Genomic DNA, 14853 nt, shown 5'->3' with positions numbered 1-14853 from the left:
TTGTATTTAATGTGTATGGAGGGTGCAACATTAGATTGGTTGTAATGGCAGGATATAGAATTATTTCTAACCATCTGATGAGTTAATGTTGTTGGATATATAGATTTTGATATGACAAGTCATTGGATATCCACAAATCTGTATCGAATTATTTGATCATATTTGTAGATGGTGTTATTTCCTAACAATCAATTTAACAAAAATATGTTGCATTGTCTGTAACAAAGACAAAATTTGCAGTAACTGAAACTTGTAAAGAGTTGCTATGCATAAAGAAGTTTTTTGGAGAGTTTGGTTTCCATCAAGAGAGATGTTTTATTTTGTGACAAACGAAGTATTATTTACCTTGCTAAGAACTCTACATTTCATGCAAAATCAAAACATATTAATGTAAGGTATTATTGAATTAGAGATGTACACAAAATAAAGTTATTAAGATTATATAAAAGACATATCGATGACAACAGTTCAAATATGTTAATAAAGGCTATAAAAAAAAAAAACTACAAAAATATTGTTTGGTTGTCAGGATGGCAAATCCCTCCATATAGTCGATAAGTTCACTTATTAAAATTGAAATCCAAATAAGTTTTTTTTTTTTTTGACTCACTTAGAGAAAGGCTAAATTGGTAATCCTAATAACTAATTAAACAGATTAAAAACTCAAAAATTAAGGATACTAAAAGGGGTGCTGGAATTGATTTTTACAACAATAAATAAAGAACAAAAGTACAAATTTTTATGGGAAAAGACAATCCATCCAAATTTGATCAATAATCTCAATGCTCTAAAAACCAATTCTACCCTAAACTTTTAGATTTTTAATTTCTTTAATTAGTCATCAAGATGACCAATTTAACCTTCCTCTAAATGAGCAAAAAAAAATTTACTTAGCTTTACTTTCAATAAGTGAACATTAAACCACCCTCCACATAGAGGAAAACCAACCCAACACAACTTATGTATCTCAAAGAACTTAATTAAAGTTTAGTTATGTGTTTAGTTCTTTATATTGATGATACGGTGGCTGTTTGCAGAAGTATGAAGTAAAAAACCTCCAAGAATGTTCATGAATCTCACGTTCTGAATGAGGGATCCCGGAGTTGCCTATCAATTTCTACGGATGAAAATTAGCATAAAGAGAGACAATGGTCTCTTATATCTAACTGAAATTGAGGCAAAAGAGGTTATTAGGGTGACCTAGAAAGGATGAGAGGCCCTTAAATGGGTAATTAAATACATTAAACGTACTTGGTCAATTAGTTTAATAAATTAATTGGGAATATTAAACAAACTTTGCAGCAGAAAATTTAAAAGAAAAAAATATTTGTTATTTTACTGCACACATCCATAAGAAAATCCTTACTGGATCCATCTGAAGAACACACAATTATATGTTGTTGCCGTGAAAACACGCCCACTTCAAACTCTTCAACCAATTTTAACTTCAATAGTCTTCGGCTTCTTAGACTTGGGAGGCGGCAACTTCTCCACGGTAACAGTCAACACTCCGTCCTGACAAAGGGCCGAAATGGCGTCGGTATTTGCATTCTCAGGCAGCACGAACTTCCTCATAAACTTGCCGACCCTCCTCTCCATTCTCACATACTTAACCCCTTCTTTCTCTTCCTCCCGCTTCCTCTCTCCGCTTACAAGCAGCGCATTGTCGTCCTCCACCTGCACCTTGATGTCCCCTGATTTCAACCCCGGCATGTCCACTGTGAACACGTACGAGTTGGGATACTCCTTCACGTCAGCTGGCGTCGCTGCCATTGCCTTGGCGTCCCTCACGTAAGTCCGCGTCGAAGCGTTGGACGACTTGTCAGCCTCGTGATCGGCCGCGTCCATCATGTGTTGCAGAGTCGTGAAAAGGGGAGAATCAAAACCCATGATCCTGAAATCCATATCGAAGAAACAATTGTTTTGCGCTTGTGGAAGATTTTATTTTACTTTTATGAGAAGATGAAGCTTATGTATTGCTTTGTGATGAAATGGAGGAGGTGTTTTGTACATTTACAGGAAGAAACGAGATAAATTTCAGGACAGGAGAGAAGATGGAATTTGTCGGGAGTTTTCTAGAGTTCTCTATTTTATTCGAGATTCGTCTGGAAGGCCAAAATTGAGGGCAGGCCCATCCATGGCTCTTGTCGTTTATGGGTCAATTAAAATAACTTTAAAAGTCAATACATTTGATTCGGGGCTCCACCGAAAGAAAGAAAATTGTCCTGGATTTGTTTTCGCTTACTTCTTCTCATTAATGAACCCCTGATTATGTGTTCAGTTGAATAATATATGATTTTTAAAGAAAAAAAAAATGTGTTTACAATGAATGTGTCATTCGGATGATATTTTTGGTTCAAACAAAGAGTTTTATTTAGATAATAATGCATCTAGGTAAAACTTTTTATTTTAATTTGTCTAACACTAATTCAAATGAAAGGCCAAAGAAATAAAAATATATATAAAAAATAAATTGACAACAATGGTTTGATAGAGATGAAAAAGAAAAAATTTAAATTTAAAAAAATAATTTTTTAAAATAAAAAAATTTAATAGAAATAAAATTATTAATTTTTAAAATTTAAAATAAATAAATAATATTATATATAATTTTTATACATAAATAATAATATATTATAATAAAATTAAACAATCAAAAATTAAAAATAAAACAATATTTAATCACATAATAACGTATATTTTTTATATAAAAAATATTATTAAAAAATTTTAAAAATTATATATTTTTTAATATTATTATTAAAATAATAATTTTATCTTAGATAAAAGGCCAAAGGACTATTTGCCACCCAAGGTATACTTTTTCTGTAGATTCTCACCCGTTAACTTTGAAAAGCCCATTTACCTATCCATGAACTGTTAAAAAAACAGATTCAAGGGCAAAATCGTTATTTTATTTGTAATATTAAAAATAAACTTAAATTTAATTTATTTTTTACCCCCAAACTCTAACAACTAACAATTTCTCCCAACCCAAGTTTTTAAAAACTACATTTTCCCCCCTAGGGTTTCCAAACTTCAGATTCAATTTTTTCAATGACGATTGACGATCTCCAAAAACCTACTCTTCCTCCCCGGCGTCTCCTCTTTCTGACCGTGTAACGTCTTCCCCTCCTAGGAGTCGTCATCGACGAAGACGAAGCGTCTTCGTCTGAACGAAGACAAATCGTCTTCATCTAAACAAAGACGATTCGTCTTCGTTCAGAGACGAAGACGGGTCGTCTTCGTCGACGACGATGTCGTATAACATCGAAAGTGTACAATCGGAAGGAGGGGTCGTCGAAGAGGAAGGGTAGGTGCTTGAAGATCTTCGATTATCGTTGGAAAAATTGGATCTGAAGTTTGGAAACCCTAGGGGGGGAATGCAGTTTTTAAAAACTTGGATTGAGGGAAAACTTTTAGTTTTTAAAGTGTGGGGGGCAAAAAGAGATAAAATTTCTAGGTGTTAGGGTTCCGTTAATTTTAACGACTCTTGAGTAAGTATTTGATATTATCAAAGATAAAGAGTGGAAACTTGAGATTGCAACTTACCTTGGGTGGGAAATAGTCCTTTGGCCTAGATAAAAATTTTAGCAGTAAAACTTTATGTAAACACTCAAAAGTTTAAAATTGCATCAAACCTTTGAATTTTCAAAGACCAACAGCCGAGATTTTTAGTTAAATCAAACCTTAAGTAGTAACTAGGGATGACAATTTAGGCCGGACTTTAGGGGCCTCGACCCTCCCCTACCCTAACGGGAAAGAGATTTTCCGATAAAAACGAAAAAAGGGACAGAGATGGGGATGAAAAAATCTCTATAATTGGAGACCGACCAAGGACGGGGATACATATATCCCCGCCCCTCCCCCTCCCCCTCCCCCTCCCCTAAATCTAATATATTAATATAATAATTTCTAGTATATTTTAATTAGTTTAATATTTTTTATTACAAATTCGTTAATATTTCCTATGTAAGTTGCTTTTAAATTAATTTTGCTTTTAAAATTGATTATTGTAGGTTAGTTTTTAAAATATTGCTTTATATCAACATGAAAAATTAATGATGATATCAACATGAAGAGCTATTAATTAAGAGATTGATTATTATATATTGTTAAATTTTGTAAAAACTTTGTATTTAAACTAAAACAACAATGAATATTTTGTAGCTCTTATAACAAGTGATATTTCAGAAAAGTATGATTTATTTTATTTATTGAAATATAAAAAGAAATTAAAATTTATATTTACGGTATAAAGAAGAGATTTTTCCTCGGAGAACAGAGAGAAGATTTTTTTCCACAGAAACAGGGAAGAGATGAAGAGGGGATTTTCCTTTGCGGAGAGAGAACAAAAATTTTTTATTATCCCTATAACAAAAACAGATCAAAGACAAAGATTGATATTTCCTACAAAAATAGGGATTGATATCCCCTCCCCACCCTGATGCCATCCCTAGTTGTAACAAATCCTTTGGCCATTAATAGTGTAGGTGGTAACGACACATCTTGCTGTCGTATGAAATATTAACAAACTAAACATTTTATCTACCCTCTGCCCTTGACTGCATCACAGTAATTTTTATTGACATAATTTTACCCGTTCAGTAAATTTTTTGTGAATATTAAACAAACTCGGGAGCGGTTAAAAAAAAGAAAAAGATTTATTCCAAAATCACTGATTATATTTTACTACACATAAACCACCAACAAAGAAAACGTGAGCTATCCCAAGAATACAAAATTATATGTCATTGCCATGAAAACACGTCTACTTCAACCTCTTCAAGCAATCTTAACTTCAATAGTCTTCGGTTTCTTCGGCTCGGGAGGCGGCAACTTCTCCACGGTAACAGTCAATACTCCATCCTGACAAACGGCAGAAATGGCCTCAGTATTTGCATTCTCAGGCAGCACAAATTTCCTCATAAACTTGCCGACCCTCCGCTCCATTCTCACATACTTGACCCCTTCTTTCTCTTCCTCCCGCTTCCTCTCTCCGCTTATGAGCAGCACATTGTCGTCCTCCACCTGCACCTTGATGTCCCCTGACTTCAACCCCGGCATGTCCACTATGAACACGTACGAGTTGGGATACTCCTTCACGTCAGCCGGCGTCGCCGCCATTGCCTTGGCGTCCCTCACGTAGGTCCTTGTTGGAGCGTTGGACGACTTGTCCGAGTCGTGATCAGCCACGTCCATCATGTGTTGCAGAGTCGTGAAGACGGGAGAGTCAAAACCCATGATCCTGAAATCCATATCGCTGAAACTATTGAATTTGTGGAAAATTTTATTTTTCTTTTCACAAAGAATGAAACTTATGAATTGCTTTGTGATGACATACGAGGAGTTGGTCTGTATATTTATAGGAAGAAATGGAGAGAAATGGAATTTGGGCGGAGTTTTCTAGAGCTTCTTTTTTCCGATGTTCTATTTCCTTCGAGATCTTTATGGACGGTCAAAAGTTAAGACTGAATTGTTCGGGCTGGCCCATGGCCTTATCCTTAGGGAGTTATTATTTGATAAAGTATTATTTAATTTAAAATTTTTTATTATTTTATTTTATTAATATATTAATTAAAATATTAAGTTAGGAAGATATTATAGAATTGATAATTAATTTTAACTTTACAACAATGTAATGAATTAATAAAATTATGTATATATTTTTATATAATTTAAATATACAAATGGTATATTATTATATGATTAAATGATTTTAAATTAAAAATAAAATAATATATAATTATATAATAATTTATTATTTATATATTTAAATTATATACTAAAAATATATATACATAATATTACTCATTTTTTTAAAGCCTCAACCAAGATATATTACCATAAAACTAATAAGGATAAAAGAGAATTCACATTTAAAGTCACAATAAGAGAAGAATGAAAAGAATACTAGATTTTCCATTCTAATTTGTAATGAAAAGAGAAGCCCACGATTTTCTACCTTTTCAATTTATTCTTAGTCTTAATTTTAGTTAGTAAAAATATCAATTATTTGTGTTCAATTAGTATTGTCATTTAATTCATGTTTTAAATATATTGTTCTAAATTGTTTAATCAAAAATATATTAAATATGTATTTTATACGTTTTCCCGTATTAAACGCATATTTTTTCTATTTTTTACCTTTTTTGTTTTTTATAAATTTTTTAAAGTATGAAAATGTCATTTGCATTCTTAATTAATTACCATAATATGATAACTATATAAAATAAAAAACCCAAATTTTTGTCATTGAAATCCTTAATCTCTCATGATAATTTTTTATGATGATTAAATTTTAATTATATATTATATTATATTAGTTTTAATAGTTAATTAAATACTTGACATTTAAATTATTAACTAGAAGATTTATAAAAAATATTAAAATTATTATTAATATTACCGTATTTTTAGAAACGTATTATTGATGATGTGTCATATTAAAGTTATATATGCACGTTTTGTATCTTTTTTGTATCTGAATTTTATGAACTTTTTTTATAAACGTATCTTTTATCATTTATCATATTATACTCGTATAATTTTTGTATTTTTTTTTGTTTTTGTATTTATTAACTAGGGTGTCAATAATAAGGAAGCATAAGTGGTCATGAAATTTTAGAGTGTTAGAGATAGTCTAGCTCCTTGAATGGCCAAAAGACTGTTAAAATTATCTCTCACCTTGTTTTCACACCAAAGAATCTTTTTAAGATATGTTTAAAGACTCCTAAATGAAAATAGTGAGCACTTGCACTTTCAAAACTCTTTCGAAAACTTAAATGTGTGAAAACCTATCTTTAAATTATGTTACATACTATTCGAAAAACAAAACGAGCCACGAAGAAGATGGGAAGTCTCCCCCAAGGTGGAGAGAAAAGCTTTTTTATCAAAAGATTTTGATTCAAATGATTATAATGCATTTAACACTAATATACAAAGTAGATTTGACAAATCTCAAAAATCTCAATTTAGGTTATAACTTGTCACAATAGTTATGCAAGCCATCCTTTATTAATCATCTCATGATTTATCCTACAATTACATTGAACTTGACATGGCAATCATCCAAGTTCTTCTCTAATATTAAATTATTTGTTATATTTAATAGACATTTCCAATCATTCTCAGCAATTACGAGTAGCAACCATTGATTATGGATAACGCCTAATAACTTATTGGTATTAACTATTGACTATGAGTAGTGACTATCACTATACAACTAAGTAGTTCTAATTAAAGAAGTATATATATTCCTTAACACCTAACATGTATTATCCATAGATAGAGAAAAGCCACTGGCCACAAGATATGAAAAGCATCATGAAAATTATTCACCACATATTCTCTTTCATAGAAGCTTTAGACTCAAAATTTCTTCCTTCCATCAAACTTAAAGGAGGACAATTAAAACAACTTTTGAAGTATTCAAAAAGAGAAGGAAAACGAATGGAAAACATATACTCCAAAATCCTCCTATTATAACCAAAAAGAATCCATTATGACCGTTTGATCTACTCATAAACATGTGCAGACCATCTCATGATGTAAATAGTGCACTTTCCATAAGGAAAGTGAAGCAATAAGATAAGTACACATAGAGTTGGACTCAAACTGAGTTACCTCAAACTGAAAAGTTGGCTCGATTTGATTTTGCTTACATTGTTTGGCTCAAATTTGAGTGATAAGGCTTGACTCGTTCTTAAAATTAAGCAAACTTGAACTAGAGAGTTCGACTCTATTTGACTCGTGAGTTGGGTAGATAACTTGATTTGATTCGAATTTGGTTCATGAATCAATTCAAATTGTGTTTAGTAATTGTTAAAATAACATTATTTTACTCATTATTAGATAAAACAATATTACTTTATCAATTAGTCATGAATTTGAGTCACAAATCTGAGTCATAAATTCAAACCATAAACTCAAGTCAAATTCGAACCAAACTCGAGTTGAACTTCTTTTTTATCACATTTCAACTTATTTCAATGATTTTTTATTTTTTTAAGCTTTATCTAAGCTCAAACTCAGCTCCCATGACTTACGTTCGAGCTTGATAAATTTTTAAAACTATTCAGGTTCAATCAAATTAAGTTGATAATTGAGTTTGAGTCAACTCAATTCAAATTCAGCTCTACTAAGAGGGTCAAGATAAGTTTTTATCAATAGCTAAATGTTGGATTTGGCCTCACTAATTTCGTGTGTTGAATGAGTCCTCTCAACTAGTGGTGTGCAAATCCAGGTGATCGAACTGGTTAATTAGATTTGCACACTGAACTGAATTTTTGATTTGGTGAAAAATGCGAATCAAAACTGAATCGAATTTACACATTAATCAGTTGATAACCGAACCAAATTTACTGGATAATCGAACTAAAATTTTTGATTACTTGTTTGATAACCAAAACCAAATCGAACCCAGTTGATAATCGAAATGAATTGATAATCAAACTGAATTTACACATTAACCACTTGATAATCAAAACCAAACCTAATTTACACATTAATAGATTGATAACCAAATTTACTAGATAACTTAATTGTCTTTGGTTTTCATAATATTTTAAACTGATAATCGAACCAATTTTTTAAATACTCTATTTTTTGGATCATTTATAGTTTAGATACTAATTTGGTTTTGTTTTTGGATATTTTTGCACATCCCTACTCTCAACATTGGTAGAAGCTAGATCCAATCTCAATGGCATAGGAAAGCAGCTACTTTGAGGCCTCAGTAGAAATGATCTACAATGAATGTTTGGTGTTGAAGTGTACTTTACACTATTAGAGATTAGGATTTACTGTTGAAAATGAGTAAAATAAACATTTCGTTTATCAATGGATGTACATTAAAGTAAACCCTTAACTCATAAAACACATGGGTTGTACTAAAATTTCCTGCTATTATATTGTAAAAAAAGGCCAAAATTTGCACGGCAAGTTGCCTTGTAGCCCCCTTAAATAGAATAAAGTAGCAGCCCGCACGAACCCAGTGGCGCAAGACGTTCAACGCTCATACCGCAGGCACCCACAGAGTTAATTAGTTAATAACCCACGAGCCAGAGGCTGTGTCTCTCCTGTTTGGTCAGAAAATTCAACCTGTTACCATGGCGAATATCTCGAAAACTTTTCAAACATGTATGTGGCACGTGTCTTTTTACCTAGATCCACAAAGCCCTCCTCGCTAAAATCCAATACTGTTGTCCTCTCTTTCCGTTGAAGCCCCCGTCTCTTTCTTAAATCAGAACACAATCCACTTCGCTTTTTATGATATTCATTAATCCGTAACTCTCTCTTCTTATCTCCTTCTTCACTTGAGATCTCATCTCACTCTCGCTTCATCAGCTTATCATCATGTTTTTGAGTCAAGTGTTAAGGGATTATCATTTCTATTGACCCTTTATGTTTTTCTGTCTTTTTAATTAATGTTCGACGAATTTATGCTGACTCACGTTCGCTCTCAAATCTGGTTGCGCAAGAGGAAAAGGTTAAAACCCAACAACACCCTTTTCTGAATTTTTATATTTGCCTCTTTGTATCGTACTCATACATAAAATCTTCGATCCTATTTCTTCTACAGTTTGTATTATATTTTTTAAGGTCCTGCGGCCTATATAATTAATGGGTTATTTATTCTTGCTTTCATAATTGTTACTACTTGTAATTGTATAAGAAGAGTTACAGTTAATTAGATTAAGGTACTGTTGATTTAGGTGGGTTTGTAAACATATATAGGGATTTTGAGGTTTCTGGTTTGTTTTGAGGACAAATCTGTAGTTTGGTTGTTGGTGTTAAAAGTGGCGAAAATGAGTTTGGGGACTGCCGAGGATGATTCGGCATCAGAGATTCATATTCCAGCTGATATAGATTGGCATATGCTTGATAAATCTAAGTTCTTCTTTCTGGGTGCGGCTTTGTTTTCGGGCGTTTCTGCTGCTCTTTATCCTGCTGTTGTGCTGAAAACCCGGCAGCAAGTATCACACACTCCTGTTTCGTGCTTCAACATGTCATACACCATGATGCGTTATGAAGGATTTCGAGGTTTCTACAGAGGATTTGGTACCTCTTTGATGGGAACAATTCCAGCTCGAGCTCTTTACATGACAGCACTTGAGGTTACCAAGAGTAATGTGGGGACTGCAACTGTTAGATTAGGATTTTCAGATACTACAGCCACTGCTATAGCTAACGCTGCAGCAGGGTTAAGTTCAGCTATGGCTGCACAGCTAGTTTGGACCCCGATCGATGTCGTGAGTCAAAGATTAATGGTTCAAGGATGCAACAATAACACTAGCAAGAACATTGTCCTTAATGTAAGTTCTTGTAGATATAATAATGGTCTTGACGCATTTAGGAAAATTTTGGTTGCGGATGGTCCAAGAGGATTATATAGGGGATTTGGGATATCAATACTGACATATGCGCCATCTAATGCAGTTTGGTGGGCATCTTACTCTGTATCACATAGGCTCATATGGGGTGGTCTTGGTTGCTATATGGGTAAGAAAGATGAAAGTTCCACAAGCATTGGTTGTTGGAGGCCTAGTTCAAAGGCAGTAGTGGCGGTGCAGGGTTTGAGTGCGGCCATGGCCAGTGGTGTGTCAGCTATAATCACCATGCCGCTTGACACTATCAAGACAAGATTACAGGTTTTGGATGGAGAAGAAAATGGGCAAAGAAGGCCACTGACTATCCTACAGACAGTTCGAAATTTGGTGAAGGAAGGAGGATTGGCAGCTTGTTACAGGGGATTGGGGCCTAGGTGGGCTTCAATGTCTATGTCTGCAGCCACCATGATCACTACATATGAGTTTTTGAAACGACTTTCTGCTAAGAGCCAATAGAGCTATACACCATAACTAGTGTGGCCACAAGAAACATAAATTTGCCCATCTAAGAGCCCTGTAGGTTTTATTTTTTGGCTGATTGATGTAAATTCCCAGTTTCTTTCACCTTTGTTAGATTTCTTAATCGAGTTGAAGAACACTGGAAGTCATTGTAAACTTGTACAGTGGTAGCAGGATACAACTATTTCCCTATATGTAATAATGTACTTTTCAACGCTCAATCCTGTACAAGTATATGATGTAATGGCTCAACAAGTATTAATTTTATGAGGATGATATATTTAGCATTGAAGGTTGTGACGAGCAAATTATCCGTTCAGAACAAAAATCGTCGGATACCTAGCCTTCTGTTTCGATTTCTATTTGGAATGGATAGAAATCCAATATATCATGGATAGAATTATATTAGAACATAATCAATAATGTATTGTTTTGACGATTAACATTGGGAAAACTCACAATATTGTTATAATAATAGTAAATATTGATGTCTTAATTAAGGTTTCATGAGCTATAATACTTTATTTTCTCAAACAATCATAATCTGAAAATTGTTATATCTAACCTAGTGAACAATAATCTTAATTATACACAACAATGTTAATAACTTAAATTTGTCATTCCTAGCATGAAAGTACTACCGTCATAATATTCAATCTAAAATTGAATTTGTTTCCAACCAAAGTCCTATAGACAACTTCTCACATGCATTCATGTGTCACTACAAGCCTTTCATGCACTATCACATGCTTTCACGCGTATCAGCTACCTTTTACACGCTTTTGTATGGCATTCACACGCTCCAATTGCTCTTAGGCACCTCGTTACATGCCCATGCACTTTTGGAATTGCTTCACGTGCCCAAACGCACTACCCAAACTCCTTCATATGCCTCCACAAATTCCGCGTGCCATTTTGTGGTTTCACACAAGCTCATGCACAATGAAAAACCTTTTATATGCACTCATTTGCATCTATAACACTTCCACATGGTACAAAACATTCTCACACACTTTCATGTGCATCAGTTCTATCGCAAATGTTACCATGCGCTCCTATAATCACATCTCAGGTACTAACACACGTTTAAAACGTGCTAAAAATGTTAAAACGCATCTGCATGCTCCTCAACATGTCAAACATTCTTATTATTGAGTTGTATCCTGTTATTTTAAGAAGGTTATCAGAGCATATTATGATAGAATATATACTTTTTTAGGGATTTGATTTGATTTGATTTGATTAGGGATTGGATTTGATTTATTTCATTTTATACCTTCTTTGTAATTGTATATATTGTAATGTTTTGTACTCTGAATGAAGAAGAAAACAATATTCTCAATTCATATGGTATTAGAGCCTACATCACTCATTTAAAATTTTTTCGGCATCCACAATTTTTTTTTTCTGGCAAATCCAATTTCGTTCTCCACTGTTTCTTAAATCACTGTGCTTCTGTCATTTTCAGGTGATCGTGCTTATACCAGTGTGATCAGGATTCTCTCGCTAATGCATCCGTCAACGCAGCATCATTGTTCTCCATTCCACGTGCCTACATGCGTCGCTCGATCTCTCGGTGTTTGCAGCATCGATCTCCTGTTTCGACGACAGTGCAACAACACTGCCTCATCTGTTGCACTCAAACGACGCCGACGAGTCCTTTTATGGTGAGCTTGCAATCATCCGACGTCGAAATCTATTCCACGCGTTGGTCGTTTATCCTCTTGAACTGTGATCTCCGATCTACTATTTCGATGCACGTGGAACTACATCGTCGCTGTTAATCGACTCATTAGAAGCTGGTGGTCAGTTCTATTGAAGACCCACCTCCATTGGTTGTTTCATGCTCTGTCGGTGATGTCACTGAATAGTTCCTCCTTTGTTCACGTATTCCAAAGGTTTTGTTTCACGATTCAATAGTCTTTTGATCAGTTTGTGCGTCTCAGTTTCTCTGGATCTTCACTTTTCTTCAAAAAGCTTCTTTTGTTCTCTGATTCATGATTCACCATCTCTATTGAAAGCTCCAAACTAGGTGAGCGTAGTGGCCATGGAAATCGACCAAAGTGCAGTTATTGTAACAAATGGGGTCACATCAGAGACAAGTGTTTTAAGCTCTATGGTTTTCTCCTCAAACTGCTAATATTGTTCAGACTTCTAATTCTCCTATTGACTCCTCTAGGGTGCAATCTTCACCATCTTTGACACTCACAGGTGTTGATCTTGAAAATTATCTCTGATATCAAAGCGCAAAACAATCTTCATCTTCTGTTGCTTCAATTACTCATCTAGGTAATTCAGTTGTATGCCTCACTCACTCTTCTTCTTCCGAGTCATGGATCCTTGATTCCGATGCCTTTGATCACATCTCTGGTAACCCCCGTCTACTTTCTCACTTTACTAAGTCCACTTCCTTACCTACTGTAACATTAGCTAATGGATATATCGTTATTGCCACTCTTGCCTTTGGAGTTTGTCTTTTACCTCTCTAACTATCCATTTAATCTTATTTCTATTAGCAAACTTACTTATTCTCTAAATTATACAATTACCTTTACTAATGACTCTGTTCTTATACATGATCGCAGTACGGGTCAGATGATTGGCATAAAGGGCCTATACCGACTAAACCCACCTGATTCTATAGCATGTGCTATCAGTGAGTCTCCAATGCTTCTTCATAATCGTTTGAGTCATCCTAGTTTATCAAAACTATAGTAGATGGTCTTTGGTTTGTCACATTTATCATCCTTTAATTGTGAGTCTTATCAACTTGGAAAACATACTTGTATATCATTTTCAAGACGTGTCAATAATCGGGCTACATCACCTTTTGATTAGTCTATTCCGATGTCTAGGGTCCTAGGCGAGTCATGTTTGTTTTAAGTTTTCAATATTTTGTTACATTTATTGATGATTATTCGCATTGCACTTGGTTATTTTTAATGAAGAATAGATCTGAATTATTTTCTATTTTTCAATCCTTTTGTGCTGAAGTTGAAACACAATTCTCTACTATTATTCATACACTGCATAGTGAAAATGTCAGTGAATATTTTTTTACTCCCCTTACTAAATTTCTGGCATTAAGGGCATTTTACATCAATCCTCTTGTGCTCATACTCCGCAGCAAGATGGAATTGCTGAACGTAAAAAATCGGCATCTTATTGAAACTACCCGTATTTTACTCATACATAGTCATGCACCTTTCATTTTTGGGCTGATGTTGTTCTTACTGCTTGTTTCTTGATTAATAGAATGTCTTCTTCAGTCTTGCAGGATTAGGTACTTCACTCTATTTTATATCCTGATCAGTCATTGTTTCCTCTTTAACCTCGTGTCTTTGGATGTACGTGTTTTGTTCATGGCTTATCTTTTGGTCGAGATAAATTGTCTGCTCGTTCCATTAAATATGTTTTCTTGGATACTTGCGTCTTTAGAAAGATTATCGATGTTATTCTCCTACTACACGTCGCTACTACCTTTCTGCAGATGTTACATTTTTTTAGTCTTCTCTTTATTTTTTCTCTTCTTCTCAACTAGACAAGTCTCCTATTATAGAAGTTCTTCCTGTGTCCTATATTGTTCCCCTAATAAATTCATACTCTTCAACTAACCAATCTCCAATTAGTGTAGATCTTATACCTACTAGTTATTTTACAAGTGATGACCTTACTTCTCCTTTAGGTGAGACAGTCTCTCCAGACTTGGTGCATTCGTTTCCTACTCCAAAATCTTCTGTCTCTGTGGTCTTACCTCCTGATGATCAATTTCCCATCGTTATTCATAAAGGTATGCGCTCAACTCGTAATCCTCATCCCATCTATAATTTTTTGAGTTATCATCGTTTATCTTCATCATACTATGTCTTTGTGTCCACTTTATCCTCTGTATCTACCCTTACTACTGTTCATGAGGCATTATCTGATCTCGGATAGCGACAAGCAATGGTGGATAAGATGTCTGCTCTACATGCTAATAATATTGGAAACTAGTACCTTTGCC

At 34.0% G+C, this 14853-nt stretch overlaps 3 protein-coding genes across 3 annotated transcripts; 1 reads left to right on the top strand and 2 right to left on the bottom strand.

The window, feature by feature from the left end:
• Window positions 1–1241: 1241 nt before the first annotated feature.
• Window positions 1242–2051, bottom strand: LOC123200161 (17.9 kDa class II heat shock protein-like). The gene has a single exon (XM_044615306.1). The coding sequence runs from the start codon at window positions 1903–1905 to the stop codon at window positions 1432–1434; it is 474 nt and encodes a 157-aa protein (XP_044471241.1). The 5' UTR covers window positions 1906–2051; the 3' UTR covers window positions 1242–1431.
• A 2594-nt stretch (window positions 2052–4645) lies between these two features.
• LOC123200177 (17.1 kDa class II heat shock protein-like) lies at window positions 4646–5358 on the bottom strand. Its single transcript, XM_044615319.1, has one exon. It carries the CDS (start codon window positions 5257–5259, stop codon window positions 4786–4788), a length of 474 nt encoding a protein of 157 aa, XP_044471254.1. The 5' UTR covers window positions 5260–5358; the 3' UTR covers window positions 4646–4785.
• Window positions 5359–9106: 3748 nt separating this feature from the next.
• Window positions 9107–11142, top strand: LOC123201083 (solute carrier family 25 member 44-like). The gene has a single exon (XM_044616534.1). The coding sequence runs from the start codon at window positions 9810–9812 to the stop codon at window positions 10845–10847; it is 1038 nt and encodes a 345-aa protein (XP_044472469.1). The 5' UTR covers window positions 9107–9809; the 3' UTR covers window positions 10848–11142.
• The last annotated feature ends 3711 nt before the right edge of the window (window positions 11143–14853 follow it).

The sequence above is a fragment of the Mangifera indica genome, chromosome 17 (assembly GCF_011075055.1).
Source record: "Mangifera indica cultivar Alphonso chromosome 17, CATAS_Mindica_2.1, whole genome shotgun sequence".
In the NCBI taxonomy this organism is placed as follows: Eukaryota; Viridiplantae; Streptophyta; class Magnoliopsida; order Sapindales; family Anacardiaceae; genus Mangifera; species Mangifera indica.
Note: the sequence above shows the minus strand (reverse complement) of the source record. Positions and strands in the feature narration are given on the sequence as shown.